This window comes from Cornus florida, unplaced genomic scaffold (assembly GCF_030987335.1).
Source record: "Cornus florida cultivar Cherokee Brave unplaced genomic scaffold, ASM3098733v1 CherokeeBrave_3.0.0_Hap2_Chr09, whole genome shotgun sequence".
Taxonomy (NCBI): Eukaryota; Viridiplantae; Streptophyta; class Magnoliopsida; order Cornales; family Cornaceae; genus Cornus; species Cornus florida.
Window position 1 is genome coordinate 74,675,917 of NW_026775579.1, and position 20,576 is coordinate 74,696,492.

Genomic DNA, 20,576 nt, shown 5'->3' on the forward strand with positions numbered 1-20,576 from the left:
GTCCGGACAGTATTCCTTAAACAAGGTCTGTTTGTTTGGTGGAAGGCGAGGGTCTTGCTTCATTTCAATAACTAGGCCTGTGATTCACAAAATTTGGAGTGATTTTAGGCGAACTTTCAAATGTAAATTAAAAATATACAATATACAAATTTAGGGTCTCAAATTTAATCATCATTTATGGTCTAGTGAGATCTCTTTTAGATGGTTATTGTCGATAATAAAAAATAAAAAATCATCATTTGTTAAAAATGACAAAAATACATGACACAAATCTTTCAAATGAACTGCCAAAAATACATAGAACAAATTTAGGGTCTTAAATTTAAATCATTATTTGTTAAAGATGTCAAAAATACAAAACACAAATATTTTCAGATATGAAAGAGCCTAAATTTGAAGCCCTTCCAAATTGTACTTGACTTCTAAGTCGTCCCATGATATTTTCCTCCTGTATGGCTCACTATTCCTGACCTGTTAGAGGGACGTATTATTATTCATCTCACCATTATTATTACTTATTTTCTCGTTGATAATAAGAATAGTAGTTTACTTTCCAAAAATCCAAAAAATAAATAAATAAATAAAATAAAATAAAATAGGACTAGGATATGTTGTAAGTTTTGTTATACAACCTTTTCTTTATTATAATATAATTTAAAAAGGGTAAAGTAGAATTAAACCAACTCTAGCAGTTTCAAAAAAGTCTATGCGTATTCAAGTTTTGAAATTATTTTTTAATTCATACATGTATTTTTTATATATAAATTTCTTGTGACTTTAAGATTCAAGGTATATTAAATGTACTAAACTCATTTAGATTTAACTCTAGGTATGTATCAAACTAATTTAGTTCCAAGTATTTTATTTTGATTAGGCTAAATTTTTTTTTTCTATGACTAAAAGTATATATATTAATTTCAACATTTTATCCTCAATATTTTTCGGATCAAAATTTTTTATTAATTAAACTTGCACCTATGATGACATATATCTATTATTAAACATCATAAGACAAATATTATAATGTTCATTATTTAATCTTTGAACTTGAAATTTTAATTTTGTTCATAATTCAGGAAGTATGATAGTGTGTCGAAAGAGTACAAAATAATATGATAATTAAAAGGATAGTTTTGGAAACTATAATCACTTTATTTTCACTTTTATTTTTTCCAAACTCACAAAACAATATTTTCTCATAATTTTCTTAAAAAATTTTCTTAAAATTTCTTTTCCATTCTTTTACTTCTTTCATTTTCACTTTCACTTTTCATCAAAAAATTTCTATTTATCCAAATGAACCCTTAACAATTTTAAATATTTTTTTATTTCTTTTCTTCTCTATCTACTTCGTGCTAAGGAAACCTATCCAAAGAATTTAAAGAGAAAAGAACCAGAAAATTAACATATAATTTCAGAAACTAATAATTTTAAAGGGGCATTATATTAAAATTTTCCATATATATATATATATATAACTGCTATATATATTTAATGGGTGGGGCCAGGCAGGGGTGCAAGTGGAATTGGGATCTTCAAGACTTGTCAGTTGTCTTTTTTTCTATTCAATAATTCCTGAACGCATTGGCCAGTGGAATTGGGGTCTTCAAGACTTCACTCCAACCACACAAGTTCCATCCTAAATTAACAAACCAATGGAGGACAGAACCTTTGATAATTCAATGGCTTGACTAGTCCACCAGTCATGTGAACTGCGGGGCTTCAACAAAACACCACCCAGCCAAGGACAGTGGTCATGAGTTTCCTACTTAAATATTATTTTGGAATTAAAATTCTATGATATTCCGCAAGCGATGACTATTCACAAAGTCACAGCTTCTCGGAGGCCAATGGAGGCCAGAACATTGGATAATTCAATGGCTTGTCTAGTCCACCATACATGTGAACTGCGGGGCTGCAACAAAACACCACCCAACCAATGAAAGTTGTGATGAGTTTCCTATTTAGATATTATTTTGGAAAACTCAATAATACTCGGGTAGCGATGACTACTCACACATAGTCATTTGCTACTTAAATATTATTTTAGAAAACTCTATAATACTCGGCTAGCAATAACTACTCACAAAGTCACAGGTTACTAGAAGGCGGATGTGGGATCCACCACAGCCTCTGAGAACTGTAGGAGTAGTCGAGTGATGTAGCAGAACTCAATCTATTATTTTGAATTATCACATTCGACACATTAAATTGGATTAAAATTGGAAATTTTTTTTCCCCAAAGAGCCTAATCCATTCCGTGCTTTTTCAAATTATAAATGCCAGTCAGGTTGTTTCAACAATAAATCTTTTGTGGGAGGTACTAATCACTTATTTTAATTGTTATTCTGAAGTTGTCACTAGTATATTGCTTAGCAAATAGCTTTAACAAAACATGCAACTGATTTTTCTCAAATTTGATGTAGCTGAGTTTGTATGAAGCTCTCAAATTAATGCAAAGTTTTTAGATTGAATTCCAATCTGGATTAGCCATATCACTGTGGAGGAACTAGTAATGGGCTAACCTGGGCTATAGCTTAGATCCAATTGAAAAAAAAAAAAATTAGGACTATTGTTCCTATAAACCCATGTATTATTCTTCCTCTTCCTATAAGCCCAATCCATAGTATTTCTATAAATAAAAGGAGTTATAAAATTTACAAAGGCTAAGCCTTAAATATGAACAAGTCCACGAACAATGGACAAGCCCAATCACAAAAGAAACTATAATAAAACATAACACGGTCTAGCCTAGCAAACCAAACACATTGTTAGTCTATAGAAAAAGACCTAGACTTTTCATGTGTAAGACACTAAGGCATAGGTAGATGGATATTATGTTTTATTATTGTTAATTCGGTGAAATATTGATTTTATATTTGTAAAAAAAAAAAAAAAAAACTTTGTTGATGACTTGATGGTTTCTTGTTAAATTGGGTAATTTACTATATAATGGATTAATAACTAGTAAGGGGCAAAACACATAGATCTTACTTTCTAATGTGAATTTATTGATAAGGAACATATATATCTTGTATTCTAGCTAGCATTTGTTTTAATATTTGTGTGAAACATATTTTAGTGGATTCTTGACTGTGAAAACACATTATAATTTGGAAGTGTAAATATGTTAGAAGATTGTAGATTATTAGGTCTAAGATGCATGAGAATTTTGTATTTAGAACATGGATGACACATTAAGCAATCATGTGTTTAATTATTTTTAGCCTTCCCTGCTTTGCAATTCTGGCTCCGCCCTGATTACTGCAGAACGTCTTGTTCACAAAAAAATGAAGTCTGCAAAAATCGAAAGTAATAGTTTGTGATATTTTCAATCTTCATCAAAGAAAGAAGTTTGTAAAGATCAAAGAAAGGGGTCATATTAGTATTTGAGCTGTTGACGCCGTGAACAGTAGTGGTAGCCTAATAACACATTGTGAGGCCATTTAAGTGCTCTGTTCCCAGTTTGAAGACTTAACTTTGAGAATTTTGTATTAGGCGTCTCCAGTTTGATGCTTACATTCCAAATAAGCATTGGTGGACCCTATCATTGATTCTACTTCTTTCAATTAACAATTGCAATATAACTATACAAGTCTTTCCCACAACATCAGGCGTGCAACTTGGGCTTGCCCAACTCAGACCAGATCTGACCTCAACCCGATTTTGGGTTGGGTTTAGGAGTGTCAAAGTTTGATACGGTTCGTCAACATGACTCGAACATGATACGAATTAAACGGGTTTAGGTTAATCTTAAACGGGTTCGGGTCGTAAACGGGTCAACACGATTAACATGTTTAGTTAATCGTGTCATGTCGTGTTTGGACTGAGGAGTTCAACCCGTGTAACTCGTTTAACTTTACATGTCATAAGCAAATTTCTATTTAAATTTCAAAATAACTGTCTAAACTTGTATCTTATAATTTATTCTTTGATAGATTAGAAATTATTTCGTAATTTAGTTCGATTGAAACTAATATTTTTCTAGTATTTAATGTTTGATCGAGTATTATTAATAATTTAAATAATAAAATATTTAATTTTATTAAACGGGTTACAAGTTTATTAAACGGGTTGGATTAGTGTTGAGGGTTCCTGACACGATTATTAAACTGATTGTGTTCGGGTTGAGCTGTTTAGTAGAATACTCTTAAATTAACACGACACAATTACGACCCACGAACACGAATTGCCACCCCTAATTAGGTTTGGTCGGCCCGAGGTGAAATAAATCTGGGCTTCAACCCTTGGCCTTCAACCCAAATATTCACGGGGCGGACGGGTTATCCGAGTCAACCTGTTTTCTTTCCTCTTTTCTTTTCTTTTTTTTCAAAGCAATAGGTCTAAATTTTTTTTAGGGCGGTGTCAGATCTCCTCCTCAGCTCCACCACAAGATCCCGCGCCCATCGATACCACTCTTGTCTCTCTCAAGGATCTAAAGGTGCAAGATCTTTTAAGTTTGCTTTTATTATGAAAATTTGTTCTATAAATTTTCTTTTTCGTTCTTGTGAGATACAAAAGATCGGATTTCAAATAATATCTACGGTTTGAAATTTATAATTCATCTTCCATTCAAATTGGTTAGTCTTCCCCGTTTTTCATGACAAAAAAAAGGATGTCTGCCTTGTTTTTCACTTGAAAAGAATTAATATTTTAAAAAAGTAATGCCATTTAATCCAAAAGAATAAACAAAATAAATAACATAACAAGAAAATAATCAATTAATAAATCTACCTAACTTACAATACAATTTTATTTCCAAAGGCCTTGTACCTCACCTTTTAAAGTAGAAAGTGGAGAGTTTGAGTCTTCGTAAGAACAAAAAGAAGTGTGTGAGTGTGTTTTTAGTCAATAATAATAATAATAAATTATAATTTTATTGAATTATTTTGTGCAAAAAAATTCTACTTAGGTCAATCACCTTGAGTTTGCTTGATTATAATACCACGCGAAAATTGACTGGCCCAATCCTCTGTATCTTGAACAGAGTAAAAGAAAAGTTTATTAATAACATTATAACAAAAATATCTTAGTCTTTTTTTAAGACAACTACAACTGTTATTTAGGAGCGAGAAAGAACAATGTTATCACCGTTCTCGTTTTTTCCCGGTAAGTAAAGTATCATGATGTTCTTGTTATGTTAAAAAACTACATTATGTAATATTCAAATTACATGGATTAAAGCAAATCTCTAATGAAAAATAGTTGTTTCACGGAAACAATCAACTGAAACATACACTAAAATAGGGCATACATGTTTTCCATTCAAGTGCATCAAATTGTGTCCCACTTAAGTGCACCAGATGGCCCTTGGTATATGGGAACCCCAGTCATTGTCCTACTCAGATTGCTGCAAGACGCTAGATGGCCGTGATCAACCTTTAATGGTATTACGTCTTTGTCCTTGAGACTATCACATCCAGTTGTGATGCTCTGAGAGTTCAATGATCCACTTAGTAAGAACTCCGTCTCTTCTGGATCCACATCGATACTAGTCCAAAGGTGCTTCTCCACTCTTGTTAGTCCCTCAAGCTCCATTGCCACTTCTCTCATTGTAGGTCGTTTGTCCCCCTTCAATCTTAGGCAACACTGTGCAATGTTTGCAACTTCAAGCATCTCATCCGAGTTACCCTCGTTCACGATTCGATCATCTAGAATTAAGGACAATCGATTCTCTTTCATTGAAGAAAGGAAGTATGTGGCTAAGTTTCTCTCTTCCTCTGGTTTGTCAAAAGAAAGTGCTTTTATACCTGTAAGTAGCTCCACAAGGACCACTCCAAAGCTATATGTATCACTCTTTTCTGACAAGTGGCTTGTATGGAAATATTCAGGATCTAAGTAGCCAAACGTTCCTTGAACCATTGTGGTTAGTTGTGTTTTATCCAATGGAACTAATCTTGAAGATCCAAAGTCTGAAACTATTGCAATAAAGTTATCGTCTAAGAGTATGTTAGTAGACTTGACATCTCTGTGAATGATTGGTATGGAAGCTGCAGAGTGCAAATATGCAAGTGCTCCTGCAGTTTCTTTGGCTATTCTTAGACGTATTTCCCACGGCATCGATGAGACATGACCTACTCCATGCAAATTGTGGTATAGAGTCCCATTGGTGATAAATTCATAAACCAGCAAGGGGACTTCTGTCTCTAAACAACAACCCAATAGTTTTACCACGTTTCTATGGTTGATTTGGGAAAGCACAATCACCTCATTAACGAATTGGTCAACTTGGCTTTGATCGACAACAGAGGACTTTTTAATTGCAACTATTTTGTTTTGCGATAAAATTCCTTTGTAAACTGTACCATAACCTCCTCGACCGACAATTTCACTTTCACTAAAGTTATTGGTTGCCTTCTTCACCTCTTCTATAGTAAAGATTTTGGCTGTCTCAGCTGAACTATCAAGTTTTGAAAGTTGTTGTTGTAGCATCATACCACCATTTTGTTGAAAAAACTTTTCTCTAAGTTGGATGAGTTTTCTCCTCTTGATTCCCCAATATAACAAAAAGCATCCCACAAATAATGCAACTGTGACGCCAAGGCCTACAATCAAGTCAATTCAAAGTAAAATTCATCACGCATACTCTGCATTTCAATCAATTGATCCCTAAAGGACTCAAATGACTTTATATTGCAATTCAATAAGTTGTTAAGTATTGTTTGAAATGCTATTTTTACTTAAATTTATGGAAATCTTGACAAAGAAAAAACAAGGAACAACAAATGTATATCATCTTAAAATTATTTACAATTTTTAAAAATAAAATATTGTTTTCAAATCCCTTGTAGGTTTTGATCTCTGCTTGAAAAAAAAGTAAACATATATAAATGGCTAAAAAAATTTACCCCTAGCAATCCTCTTTGAAATTTTTTTAGCGATATACTTCCTAAAATGGGAGCAAGATACCACTGGACCCTTAACTTAAGGAGCATGACCTCCATCCCCTGTTAAAGAGACCTCCACATCTAGTGGCAAAATAGGCCTGTGTTTGCCTATCAAAACATAAAATAAAACCTACAAACCAAATAAGGAGCAGTGGAGAGAAGCCTCCAACAATACGTAACTCACTGCCAATTTTTTTGTTGGTATATTTCTATTGTTGTTGGTGTGCATGACCTAATATTATTTGTAATACCCCGATAATTTTAAAAGATTTATTAATTAGGATTAATTATTTTATTTTATTTTTCAATGATTTATTTTATTTTATTGAGTGCTAGATTAATTATCTTATTTTAATTAAGTTATATTTCGTGATTATGTATGATGATTGATTGTTTGTGTGGTTGATTATTGATTGAATTATTGGTGTGTTGATTTTATTGGTATTATATGACTTAGTTGTAAATTCTTGTTTGTTTATGTGCTTCATGTAATTAGTTATTTTAATTTCTGTATTTAATTAATTATCTTATTTATTTAAATTAATTGGATTGGGCTTAAGGAAAGTTGGACCAAAAGATGTGGTCTTGGGCTTGTATGAAACCTTATTGGGTTAATTAATGAAGGTCCGTGGTTATTTAATTATTTAAATGATCACTTTTGTATCAATTATATTTATATATATATATAATTATATATAAATATAATTCATTAATAATTGTTATGGAAAGATATATATATAGATATATATTTATTGATATTTATAAGTATATATGATTTAATTAACTAATGAGTTAATTATGGAAGGAATATATATTTATATATATATATATATGTTTATAGATATAAATTATTTAAAGATTATTATTTTAATTCATAATACTAGTTGGAATAGGATTTGGAATTTAAGGTGTATAAAAATACACATAAGGCTTTAGGGTTAAAGGTTTTACACGTTAAAAAAATAAAACAGACAGAGAGAGAGGAAGAAGAAGGGCTGACAAGGAGGAGGTCGGATCTGAAAAGGAGGACGTCGGAATTGGAAGAGATAATTAAAGCTTAAAGCGTCGGTTTCGTTTTGAAACCTTCAGGCGAGTTCTTCTCTAACTTTCCTCTTAGAACTCATAAGGATTTCACCTTGAGTATCAAAATTTAAGATTAAATTTATTGATTAAATGATGGTTAGAACGGAATCTTAAAAATATGAATTATTATATTTTATTTTTGGAATTTTAGATTTTTATTGTTTTATATATGTGTTGTATATTTTGTTTACATCAATCGATAGGCTGGATCTAGACCCAAGAGGGTTAATTAGTGTTTCTAGCATTTATGAGAATTTTTTGGAATTTTTAGATTAATTTTAGAATGTGTTTTATATTTTTTGGAATTATTCAAGAATTATTTTCTATCTTAATTTGGCAAAATTATATAGATAATTTATAATATATATATATATATATATATATATATATATATATATATATATATATACAACACTGGAGGCGGCGTTTGTAAGGTGGGCGCAACAATAGGGTAGTAATCTGGTGTAGGACGGTGCATGGTAAGAGGTTACACCACTAATCTGGGCCATTGGAATAGTTTAGATATAAGTGGAATGATTCGGTGCATTGCGGTGTACACAAAAGAGTGCACATGTGAATCTGGACCATGGATTAAGTTTGGTCAACAGAAGATTGATCTGGTGTGGGTGCATACATGTGAGCTCAAGTGAGCTAATCTGGTGTGGGTGCGTTTGTGTGAGCTCAAGTGAGCTAATTAAGTGTGGGCGCGCTCACAGTAGTGTTTGAGCTCAGCCAATTATTTTGCCTGTTTGTGACATAAAATTAAAACGGTCATAACTTAGTCATTTTAAATCGAAACTGGGTCATTCTTGAGCTCAAATTCAAGGATTTTTCGTCCTCTTTCCAATGGTACCAATTTCATTATCAGATTCCCATCCTACTAGGAGATATTTATGTTTTAGTGAGAAAGTGTCGGAAAACTATTTAAACCAATATGGAGTATTTAAAGGAAACTATTTCTGACATATTTAGTTGTACTAATTTGTGTAAATATAATAAATTAATAATTTGTTATGGAAGGAAGTGTGTATATATATATATATATATATATATATATATAATTTGTCTATGAGTTGTATGGAAGGATGAATATATATATATATGTATGTATATATGTATATTGATTTTAAATAATCAAGGATTATTAAAGAAGGTGTTAAACACATATATACATTAAATAACATATGTGTAGGTATATATATATATAAATCATTTAAGATGATTAATATTATCATTCTTATTTGGCATATCTTAATAGGCTGGTTGTTAAATTAATGATATGCGTATAATATGCATGTGATGGCTATGTATGATTTAGCGTATTGTTAATTTTAAAGTTAATTCATGGTTAAAGTGTGGGCATGGATGAATTGTCAAATGATTAAATATATTACCTAAATATTTGTATGAATAGAATACATATATGGAAAGCATGGATGAATTGCTAATTAAATGTATGAATAAATATACCTGTGGAGGCATGGTTGAATTGCCAATGTATAAATATACATACACGGAGGCATGGTTGAATTGCCAATGTATAAATAAATATACTTATGGAGGCATGGTTGAATTGCCAATATATAAATAAAAATATTTACAATGGCATGGTTGATTTGCCAAAGCATAATTACGTTGTTATGTGTTAGATGATTAAAATATCATCTATGGTTGTTGTATGTATGGATTGGATTAGGGTTAGATATTCTTAAATGAGAATAGTTTAGTACTTACTGGTTAGTGTATTATTTTACATTAATAAAATAATATTGGGGAAGACGTGGATGATTTGTCAAAACTTGGATTTTGGATATGTGATTTAAACAATTAAAATCATTATCGGGTTAGGATTAAATAGAGTATTTCTTTTATTATAATTTGTTGTTTAAATGATTAAACAACTGACTAGGATGGGATTAAGGTCAAAGGAGTTTTTATAAAATGAAATGGTAGATTGGTCTAGGTATGAATATTATTTTAATAATTATTTAATAGGTATGGAAATTTAATAAACCTATTAATGGATGTGATTAGTATAGTATATATAATTATATATAGACATGTATATCGTGCTTTATTAAAGTTAAAACTTTATTAGGTTTGGTTTTGATCAGAGATGATCTGCTTATTGGTTTTCAGAGGCCTAGTAGAGTGAACTTGCTCGTAGGGTTTAACCCACGATTTATTTTTCAGGTTATTAGAGATTCCAGTCTCGAGGTTGAGGATCCGCAGCTGGGAGACTGTCATTCGTCTATTCATCTTGTGTACTTTTAAATAGTATTGGATTATTGGATAATATTTTAAGGGGTCCTTGAGTTATGGGATTTCCGAATTGTAATTGTTGGAGAATCATTAAGTAATATTTATTTATTAGTTTTCTTCAGCGGTTTATTTATTCTTTATTATTCATCTTTGTATTCTGTGCTTGTTAAATACTTAAATTGTTTTGATATCCCTTGATTTTGTGCGCGGACTTGATCAATCCGTGTTCCAAAATTAGGGGGTATCACATTATTCTACCACTAATCACTTCTGATACATGTAATCATTCCAAAACCTTGGATTTGGAGTCAATCCTGATAGGAGGTTCTTGATGTCATCAAAGTTTTCATTTACATATGGGTAACGTGCAAGAACACACTTTTTGGAGTCAATCTTGATAGGAGGTTCTTGTGAAATATATATTTTGGAGAGATCGCGAATATATATATATATATATATATATATATATATATATATATATATATATATTGTATATTGCCTAATTTTGTTGTCAAAATAAGTCCGATTGAGTTCTAATTTTCCGGTTCACAATTTCAAACTTGAAGATCGGATGCAGATTTGAAGAAGTTCAAGTATTCATGGTATACTACACTCTGGGATAATGAGAACAATGCTTTAGGAAGTTTGGAGAGGAAGTGAGAACACTTAGGAAGAATTTGGAAGTTTTAAAGGAAGATTTTACATCCTGTCCATCTTGAACTGGTTCCCAAAAGTACAGAATAGGTTCAAGATCAGTAGAATTGGAAAAATTCAAGACTGACCATCTTAAACTGGTTCCCAAATTCTTGAACCGGTTCAAGAGTAAAAGAAAATGCACGAATTTATTTCTGGCCTTCTTGAACCGGTTCAAGTGTAAAAGAAAATGCACGAATTTATTTCTGGCCTTCTTGAACCGGTTCTAGACTCCTGAAAAGTTCTGGTAACTTACCTTTTTTGCTCTGTTTGATTCCGTTTTGGACTAGGCTTCTTTCCAAGTCCTATGCATGAAATTTTCTATATTTTCAGAGGGATTAGGACTTTCTAAACTTTATATAAACCTTGTTAGTCTTTTAGGTTTATTTCATGGCTTCAGGGAAAATCAATTCTATATTTTGAGAAAGCCTTTTAGAGAGAGAAAATTCAGAAAATCAAATTTGATTGTTCTGAATTTATTTATGAGAGCATACACATATATTTATGAGTGATTTAGTAGTGTTGTTCTCTATCTCAATGGAATTGAAGTATAATTGAATATTCAGAAATTTTGGAAAAGCAGAATTCATTCATTCTTCATCAAATTCAGATCTAGAAGAAAAGGGGTGAAGCCATCACATTTTGAAGGGGTCAGAGCATTCGTGGAGTGTTGTCTAATTTACCTGCAACTCTTCTACAAAGATCGAGAGTAAGCCTAAGGTCGAGAGCTATTGGACGAGGGAGTCGCAAAGACAGGGATTGTCAACAATTGGTTTTTGGTAGAACGATAGGGTGTGAGACTGAGTCAAAAAAGAAGATTGGGCTAAGATATAAGATTAGATGGTGGTGGATCTCATGTAACTATGTTAAGAAGCTTTCTGAATTCTTAAGTCTGAACCAACACAATGGATTAATCTTGAGGACGAGAAAAATGAGGGGATGAACCCATTGTTATGCGAACCAGATGAAAGAGACAATCTGTGATGCGATTAGGTTTCTTTCCATATATATAGGGATATATGTGGAATATTTTATTTTTTGTTCACAAATATGGAGGGGACATTTGGCATTTTGAAAGTTTCATTAAACCCCTTAACAGCTTCCCGTGTCTTTAAAACAAGAGCGTTTAGGAAAAGCTGGGGGTACCCAGCTTGTCCAAAACGCTCTTCTAAGACTCAAAAGCTCTTTTAAAAAATTAGCCAAACACTACTCAAAACAGTTTCTAACCCAAAAAAGCTAAAAACAGCATTTCAAAAGCCAATCCAAACGGGCCCTTTTACTTGTACTTTATTTTTGCTTTGTGGTTTGATTTTGGTTTTATTTTGGTAAAATTAAAATAAGTAAAAATTGGATAAAAGAGTAAGTTAAATATATTTACGATCGTCTAGATTATATATCCATATTATATTCCATAACCATTCTGCTGCGCACACTCAACAATTTTTGATGTCATCAAAGTTTTTATTAACATATGGGTAAAGTGCAAGAAAACACTTTCTTATATAAAAATTTTGCACAAAACATTGCTCAAGTTTAGTATGAGCATATAACTATTCAATATTTGAAATATGTGTGCAAATTGTTCCTTGATAATTATTGATGGTAGATTTTGACAAATTCTTTTATAAGAATCTCAAAATAACCTCTTTCTCTTTGTTTTTGAGAGAGAGTTTTTGTTTTTTAATTTTATTTTGTCTTTAAGAGTATTTTAGGTATTTCAATTTTCAATTTTAAAAAATGTTCTTATTTGCTCAATTTGAAAAATTGAGGGGGTTTATTGAGCATTAGGAGGGTTTAGAAAAAATGTTTGTCCATTAAGGAAAAGACATTTTCTCCCCTTCAAAAATAAATTTTTACGAAACACAAAGATTAGGCCATTAGAAATTTAAGTCCAAGTGGCATCTCTTCATTTTTCTTGAAGGGACGGTTGTGATATAATAAGAGTAATAAGTGTGTGTGTGACATAATTTAAAACAAAAACAAAAAGAAAAAAAAAAATTTTGAAGAGAAAAAAGATTAGGCCATTCGAAATGTTTGCCAAGCACTTGAATAAAGTTTCCTATAAATTAATTTTACCGCAGCTGAAGTTTCTAAAATTCACACAATATACACTTACCTAGAGTAATTAGCGTTATTGGTGGATTAGTTTGATCTCGAATGCAACCCTGGCTCCCCCTTACTCCATCCCCGTGAAAGCCCTTTGGACAATAACAATTAAAACTCCCAGCTATGTTATTGCATTTATTTGTGCAGTTATGGAGTTTATCATTCAAGCACTCGTTAATATCTGTGAACAATTGAAAAATATAAATTAAGTTAAAAACATGAATACAACTTTAATTGACATAAGCAAACAAGTATTTCACATACGTACCTTGGCAACCATTTGAAAGGTAGGGGTTTCCTTGATAACCTTGAGAACAGTTGCAGAGATACCCGTAAACCTTAGTGGAATTATAGCATATGCTATTTTGCCCACATGCATAGCTGCTCAAATTCGTTCTGGCTTCTTCACATGTCTCATTGCCAATAGCCCAATCAAGCACAACCGGCATCGGGCCAATTCCGCGTACGGTCATGTTTTTTAAAAGTTCATCTGGGAAGAATGTGTGACTGCCCTCTTCAGCAAGAAAGGCGACGCCACAGGGATTGAAGAAGATAACATCTGTGTGGTTTTTGTAACTGCTCACTGTCAACTGAATTTTGCGTACTCCTTCACGAATCAATGTTTGGCAGCAACCTATACCGGAGCACGAACCAGCGACCACATCATAAAAATCATCACACATTGACATGCAACCACTTATGTACCCAGATCCTTGGTAATGTTGTACGTATGCGTAAGTGTCACAACCTACTACCGTGAACTTATTTTTGGTGGAGGAGATGGGAAAAAATGTGGAAAGCGGTGAATTGTAGGAGTCAACCAATCCACCGGATTTGTTGTAACACGCATATGCCCCTAACCAAGTAGAGACTCGCAACTCGCCGGCAAGTGATATGTCAAGGACAGTTAAGTCGTTAGTATTGAGAGTTTCTGTATAGAAACGGTCGTGGAAGTAGATGTACTGTTTGGCCGGAAAATATGGCTTGGAGTCATTACATGTTATCAAGAAGGACTCATTTCGACAGCAGTCCAGGCTTGTGCCGAACGGGTATGGAATGGTAAGGTTCCCACAACTTTGTGGGCAACTTGTTGACGGAGTTGCTGCATTTACAGCTAACTCCTCTACCAACACCACTACCAACAGCAGTACCAATATTTGTGGAAACCTCATGATTGCTTCTGATCTAAATTGGGTGTGGAATATTTCCTTCTCTAGTCTAATGTAAATATTTATAGGGGGTTAAAAACTTTGAAAACAGTAACTATTTGTGTAATTTTAGTGAAAGCGGACACAAAACCGCGTAGGACGACTAGTCTTCTCCCGCCAACCTTTTAATAATTGGCGTGTTCCTTCCAATAATAAGCCAGCAGCCTCACAAGATGAACTATCTTAATTTCTCGGTGCATGGAAATTGTCGTTGACAGTAGGCCGATTGTGAACAGGGGCGGAGCCAGTGTGTCCGGGGCACATAACCCCTGTCCTGGCCCGCCCATTACTATATGTAGTGATTTTCATTTCCCATTCTTTTTCTTTTTTAATTCTTCATCAGATTCCCTTTCTTCATTTTCCCACTGATTTTCCTCAGATTTGGCCCATTGCCTCTCTTCTCTCTCCTCCTTTTCTTTTATTTCATTTTTTAATGAACCTCTATTTTCATCAATGATGGTGATTTCTTTTATAGTGTTTATAAATATTTTGTATAAGATTTTTATTGATTTCGGGGTGGGTTCCGTGCAGGAAATGACTAATTGGTTTTTGGGAGCGTAAAACATATATTATTATCCCACAATTCAAAATCAAAGGTATCAATAATCTTCTTTTCGAGGCACTTCGATCTGAAAAGATTGGAGGATAAAATTCTTGCTAGCCAGGTGACTAATTTTATATTTATTTGGAAAAAATTGAGTTTTACAGATCTAAGACCAGGTGTGGACCAATGAAGGGATAGGTTTTTCATTGTAGTGAACCCATGTTGGAGATGAGCCCATTAACCCAACATCCCCACAAGGTAAATTCTAATTTTTTTCCTTCTCATTTTTGTTTTTTTTTCTTTTTTTTCTTCTCTTTTTCTTACTTTCTTGAAAAAACATTTTTGTACTTTAGTAAATTTTTCAATAGAAATGGGGTGTACATTAGCTGTAAATGGTTGACTTCAAATGGGGTGATTTTTCACTTCGGCTGAAGACGGTTTTGGTTGCCTATAAACATAGGCATGATGATCTTCCGAGACCCATCCGAGCAAGAGAGAGACAGAGAGACAATATTCGGGTCCAGAGAGTATATTGATTGTGTGTGTGAAAAAATTCTTTTGTATACATAATCTTTAAGAGAGAGTTGAAGTTAGTCTTTGGGTGAGTTTTTTTTTTATGCAAACCATATACTATTTGGGTATTTCTTGAGAGTGTTGTGTGAGTCTTCTTTGTTGGTGAGTGAGTAATGTGAAAAGAGAGATTATTGTGGGGGAAGTGACATGCGTGTATTTAGATGTTGTCGTTGTGTATACATTTCGTACAAAAATAATTTATTTTCCTACAATCACTTTATTAAAAACATTATAGTGACAAGTAGGGTTGAACCCAAGCCAAGGTATCCAAGTTAATTTAAATCTATCACACTTACAAAAATTGGTTGAAGATTTGACTTTGAAATAAATAATTAAAATTAAACAGAATTAAATAAAAATAATAAAAGATAAAATGAAATGGAACCAATTAACCACAAATCACGTGACTAATCATATCTAATATGTGAAAATTCATTCTATGTATGACTATGATTCGTGTGGCTACAAGCACACAATAATATCGCCAAAAAGATAAATGCACATATAATCAAAAGTTAAATATAACCCATCTTCAGTTGGCACGAACCGTCTAAGTACATTACTCTAAGATTGTAGTACGTACCGTCTTACCTAAGTATGACCTATCAAATCCCTTGCGTTACATGCCACGAAAATCATTGCACAATCATCATTCTCATTGTCACAATAAGAACGATTTTAAACTTACTCAAAATATATTTTATGTCTAAATTATGCAACTATCACACATATAAAAAAATTTCTCCAATTATAAACACAATCAAAAAATCATTACTTAGAATGTAAACACAAGCTCTGGACTCAATCCCTCTTCTGACCGAATCCCCCAGGTCTCTGATTGGCCCGCTTCTTATAGCCATTCTGAATGCCAATTTCCACTATCCCCATTTATCAATTCATTACTTTATCAATGATATACCCTATCATTCTTTGTCCCCCACCTTTACCTAATCTTCCTCTTTTTTTCTTTTTTTTTTCCTTCTTCTTCTTCTTCTTCTTTCTTTCCGCGCACTACCAGACCACATTCTTTTCATTTCCCATTCTTTTTATTTTTTAATTCTTCTTTCATCAGATTCCCTTTTCTTCATTTTCCCGCTGATTTCCCTCATTTTTGGCCCATTACCTCTCTTCTCTCTCCTCCTTTTCTTTTTATTTTATTTACAAATTCCTTCTTTTCCATTGTTCCCTATATTTTATAGTTTTTAGAATTTAGTCTGTTTCCAAAATACAGACGTGAGAACTTGCTGCTACCAAGATTCGAACCAGGGAGCTTCTACTCTTTAACTCTGCAACAAAGGCTTCGAATACTGACGTGGACGAAGCACTGATGTAGAATGATAGTACATATAATTTTGCACCCTGGAGAGTTAGAACTTGAGACCTCAAGTTGAATAAGCTAAAGATTTAACTCTCCTTGTTGAGTTGTTCTCCTATCGCATGTTGACTGAAATTATATGTATACTCTTTTTCTCTGCCGCCACATTTTCTATTGTCCACCAATTTCTTTATATAATTATTTTATTTTTCTTCTTTAATACACAGAAATATAAAAATCAACTAATTAATTAAAAAAATAAAAATAATATAATAACTAATATAAGTTTGGGAATATAAAATATATAAAATGTGAACTTATCATGAAGAAACAAAATGTTCTTCGGTTTGTAATTTTCTTCTTTATAGTGAAAAGAATCAATATCATCCGTGGACGTAACTCTATTTGTGAGGGTAGACCACATATAAATCATTATCTCATTTGTGTGTATCTATTTTTCTTCTTGTCATTTACTTTTCTCTTGTTCTCATAAACTCCTATTCGATCCTTATTTTATAACACCCTCTTAACAAATATAATAAATTATGAGTTTATTATCTTCTCTTCAATCCAACTGAACAAAAAGAAGAAAATACACAATCTCTTCCATATGGATGTGTTATCATCCCCTTCTTCTCTCCATTCCGTTCATTTTTTCCCCTTCTACGTAACATAGCATTAAACTTATATATATATATATATATATATATATATAATTATGTTTTTTTTGTACCAATTAAGTCAATCCTCAAATGTCAAAAATAATAATTTGTGATATTTTCGCTCTTCATCAAAAGAAAAAAGTTTTTAAATGTGACACTTCTGTTTTTAACTATTTTCTATTTTTGGGAATTTTCTGATTTTTAAGGGACATTTTTGTCTTTTCTCGTTTTGCGTACTGGACACCGTAGAGTGTGCCGATTATGTCCGACAGTTGATTGGGGCATTTCATTGAGTTCGAGACTCTTTGAAATGCAAGGGTTATCATTTCAGCATTTTTTTCAGTTTTCCGGACCGGACTGTCTCGGGTGAAACTATTACCAGAGTTGTTGTGTATGGGAGTTGTGTCTCAGGTCATTTGCATACCATGCATTATTATTTTTGTGCCTAAGTAAATTATTTAAGTGCTAAAGTGTGTGGCTATGATATAATTGGAGCATATATATATATATATATTGGTGGTAGAAATTAAAAAGAAAAGAAAAAAAAAATATATATATATATATATATATTTAAGTGGGGCCCACCATCTACTTTAATTTTGAGGCCAAGAGACCACATTGGTCTCATTCTCTCTCACTCTCCCGGCCATCTCTCTCTTTCTTTCTTTTCTTGCCTTTTTTCTTTTTTTTTTTCTTCTAAACTTCAATCTTTGATTTCTTTCTCAATTTTGAGAATTTTTGGGTGCCGTTTGCGGCAAATCGAAGAGCTTGTTGAGACCTATGCTTGGATAGGAGCAATTCACCATTTTGGCCATCTTTGAATTTTCAAAAGTAGGGGCTTTGATTTGGAGTTTTGGGGGTTTTCATCCCCATTGAGGTAGGGGTCTCTAATATATGGTTCTTCTTATGCTTTTGTGAATTTAATTCTTATAAATTATTGAATTGCATGTTTAATTAGTATAAGTTCTTGAAAATTGTTTAAATGCCATGTATGAATTTGTGACAAGGTGTTATTTGATATATTATGCTTAAACATGCTTATATGAAATGAAATTTTGTGATTTATATGCTTGATATGTTAGAGAAATGTGAAATGAAAGTATAAGTTGTGTATTTTAGTGATTTAATTATAAAAGCATATGTAAACTCTTATGATGGAATTGGTGAATTGAAGCATGAAGCATTCATGCATTCATTGGGAAAAAAAAAAGGGGAAAAAAGTGTTTTAAAACAAACGAAAGTGTTTTAGGAAAATGTTTTCTAAAGGTGTTTGCGAAAACCAGACGCCTAGGAGGCGCCTAGTGATCCATGATGTTAATGTAGTCTAGGAGGGAGTGTGATTGAACTAGCTAGGCCAGATGCGACGCCTTGGAGGTGCCTTGTGGTCGTGGATAGTTAGTCAATCCTCCTTTCGTGATGCCTTGGATGTGCCTTGGGTCGAATTACACTAACGGTTTCGATGTTAAAACGAAAATGTTTTGAATATGGGGAGCGACATTTGCATGACATTGCACTTCATTAAAATATATGGTGTATGTGTTTGGGTGATAATTGTTATATACTTGTCGTTGTAGTTATTTCCACGCACCCCCTATGTTATGATCTCATTTTCTTTTACCTATTCCTTATGTGGATTCACGGGGTTATAAGAAGTGTGTCTTAAACACTTCCTACTGAGCGTTTTGCTCACCCCATTATTTTAACATTTTTAGGTTTGGGAAAAGAAGTGGCGGACGTCAATCCACCCCAGCCTTAGTTTGGAGTAGAAAAATGTTTCTTCTTACTATCGTTTGTAATTGGGCATAATTTTGTAAAGTGTTGACTCAAAATGTAGTATTTTGCAACATGTAAAGTATTCAAATTCATTTTATGTATGGCCACTAGGGAAATGTAATTAAGTTAACTACACTTAATCTTTTAGCGTATTTTATACAACGTGTGCAAATTATGTTAACAATGCGGTTGTTGTTACTGTATTAGATGTTGAAATGTATTTAAATATGTACGTGAATGTAGTGGTATAGGTGGTTGGTTATCAAAGTTGGTGTATCTCGATTTTCTTTGGACAGTAAGCAATTGAGTGTGGATAACCTAAAACCAGTCAACGTGAAATGCCATACGTCGACCGAATGACCTGAACCAGTCGACGAGTAGCATCCCACATGTCGATCGGTATCTTGGTAGTGAGCATTTTCACTGTACAAGTCTTTAACCAGTCGACGTGTAGCCTTCCATACGTCGACCGGTATCCTGACAGTGGGCTTTGCCACTATTCACGTCCCAAACCAGTTGACGTGTGATGTATACACGTTGTCCGGTTCCTGTGTAGTAAACATTTGTAACTTATTTTCCCATTTTGCCCTTGACCACTCACTCAGTATATTGTTACACATTATAAGGTCCAGTGAAATACAAAAATTATATTTTAACCATAGGAATGACTATATTGTCCCAGACTTTATCTTATTTATTATGTGATACAAGTAAATGACTATTTTGCCCTTTGAGTCTCAGACCATTAGAATTGTGACAAATGACCATCTTGTCCTTGTTGGACTTTAATATACAAATTTAACATGAAAGGACCATATTACCCTTGGACAATTTTGGGTCAGGTAGGGACCCGTTTAATGATTCGAATCCAATGGATTTGGGACGTTACAGTAAAGATCAAAGACAGGGCAATATAAGTACTTCAACCGGTGATTGCCATGAACATTACTATGAAAATAGAGTTACGCGGGGTGTGAAAATAATTAGTTGATTTTAATTGTAATTAACTCATTTAATGACCGAGATTTGATTAAGGTCAACTTGCTCAATTTATGATTGATTAAATTGTATGATCAATTAAACATCCATAATCATAAATATAAATACTGAAAAAGTTAAGTAAGTTAAGTTTAGAGAGATTGCACCAGGATTTTTAGCGAGAAAACCTCAGTTAATAAAATTCGTCAACTGTTTGCATGGGAAAAACCTCGTGGACTATCCAGTCCAAAGTAAACCGATCCACTATGTTTGAAACAAAGTACACTGAACTTTGACTTTGGCGGCTCACACTCTATCGTTCTACCAACCACCAATTGCTGACAATCCTCTAGTTTTATAACTCCTTGTCCAACAGCAACTTGGCCTCAAGCTTATACTTGATATTTGTAAAAGAGTAGCAGGTAGATCAGACAACACTCCTCGAATGCTCCAACCCTTTCAAGGTGTGATCGCTTTTACTTCTGTTATTCA

At 32.9% G+C, this 20,576-nt stretch overlaps 1 protein-coding gene and 1 long non-coding RNA gene across 3 annotated transcripts; one reads left to right on the forward strand and one right to left on the reverse strand.

The window, feature by feature from the left end:
- Positions 1–5,190: 5,190 nt before the first annotated feature.
- LOC132274435 (wall-associated receptor kinase 2-like) lies at positions 5,191–14,428 on the reverse strand. Its single transcript, XM_059775713.1, has 3 exons — positions 13,300–14,428; positions 13,042–13,212; positions 5,191–6,545 (listed from the first exon to the last, which is right to left on the reverse strand). Exons 1-3 carry the CDS (start codon positions 14,201–14,203, stop codon positions 5,275–5,277), a joined length of 2,346 nt encoding a protein of 781 aa, XP_059631696.1. The 5' UTR covers positions 14,204–14,428; the 3' UTR covers positions 5,191–5,274.
- On the forward strand, positions 14,392–19,239 carry LOC132274440 (uncharacterized). 2 transcript variants are annotated; one of them, XR_009470423.1, is made up of 4 exons: positions 14,392–14,534; positions 14,771–14,835; positions 14,948–15,041; positions 19,046–19,239. It is a non-coding gene; the product is annotated as an uncharacterized LOC132274440 (long non-coding RNA). The 2 variants fall into 2 exon arrangements; XR_009470422.1 differs by having other exon boundaries at positions 14,392–14,835.
- Positions 19,240–20,576: the final 1,337 nt, after the last annotated feature.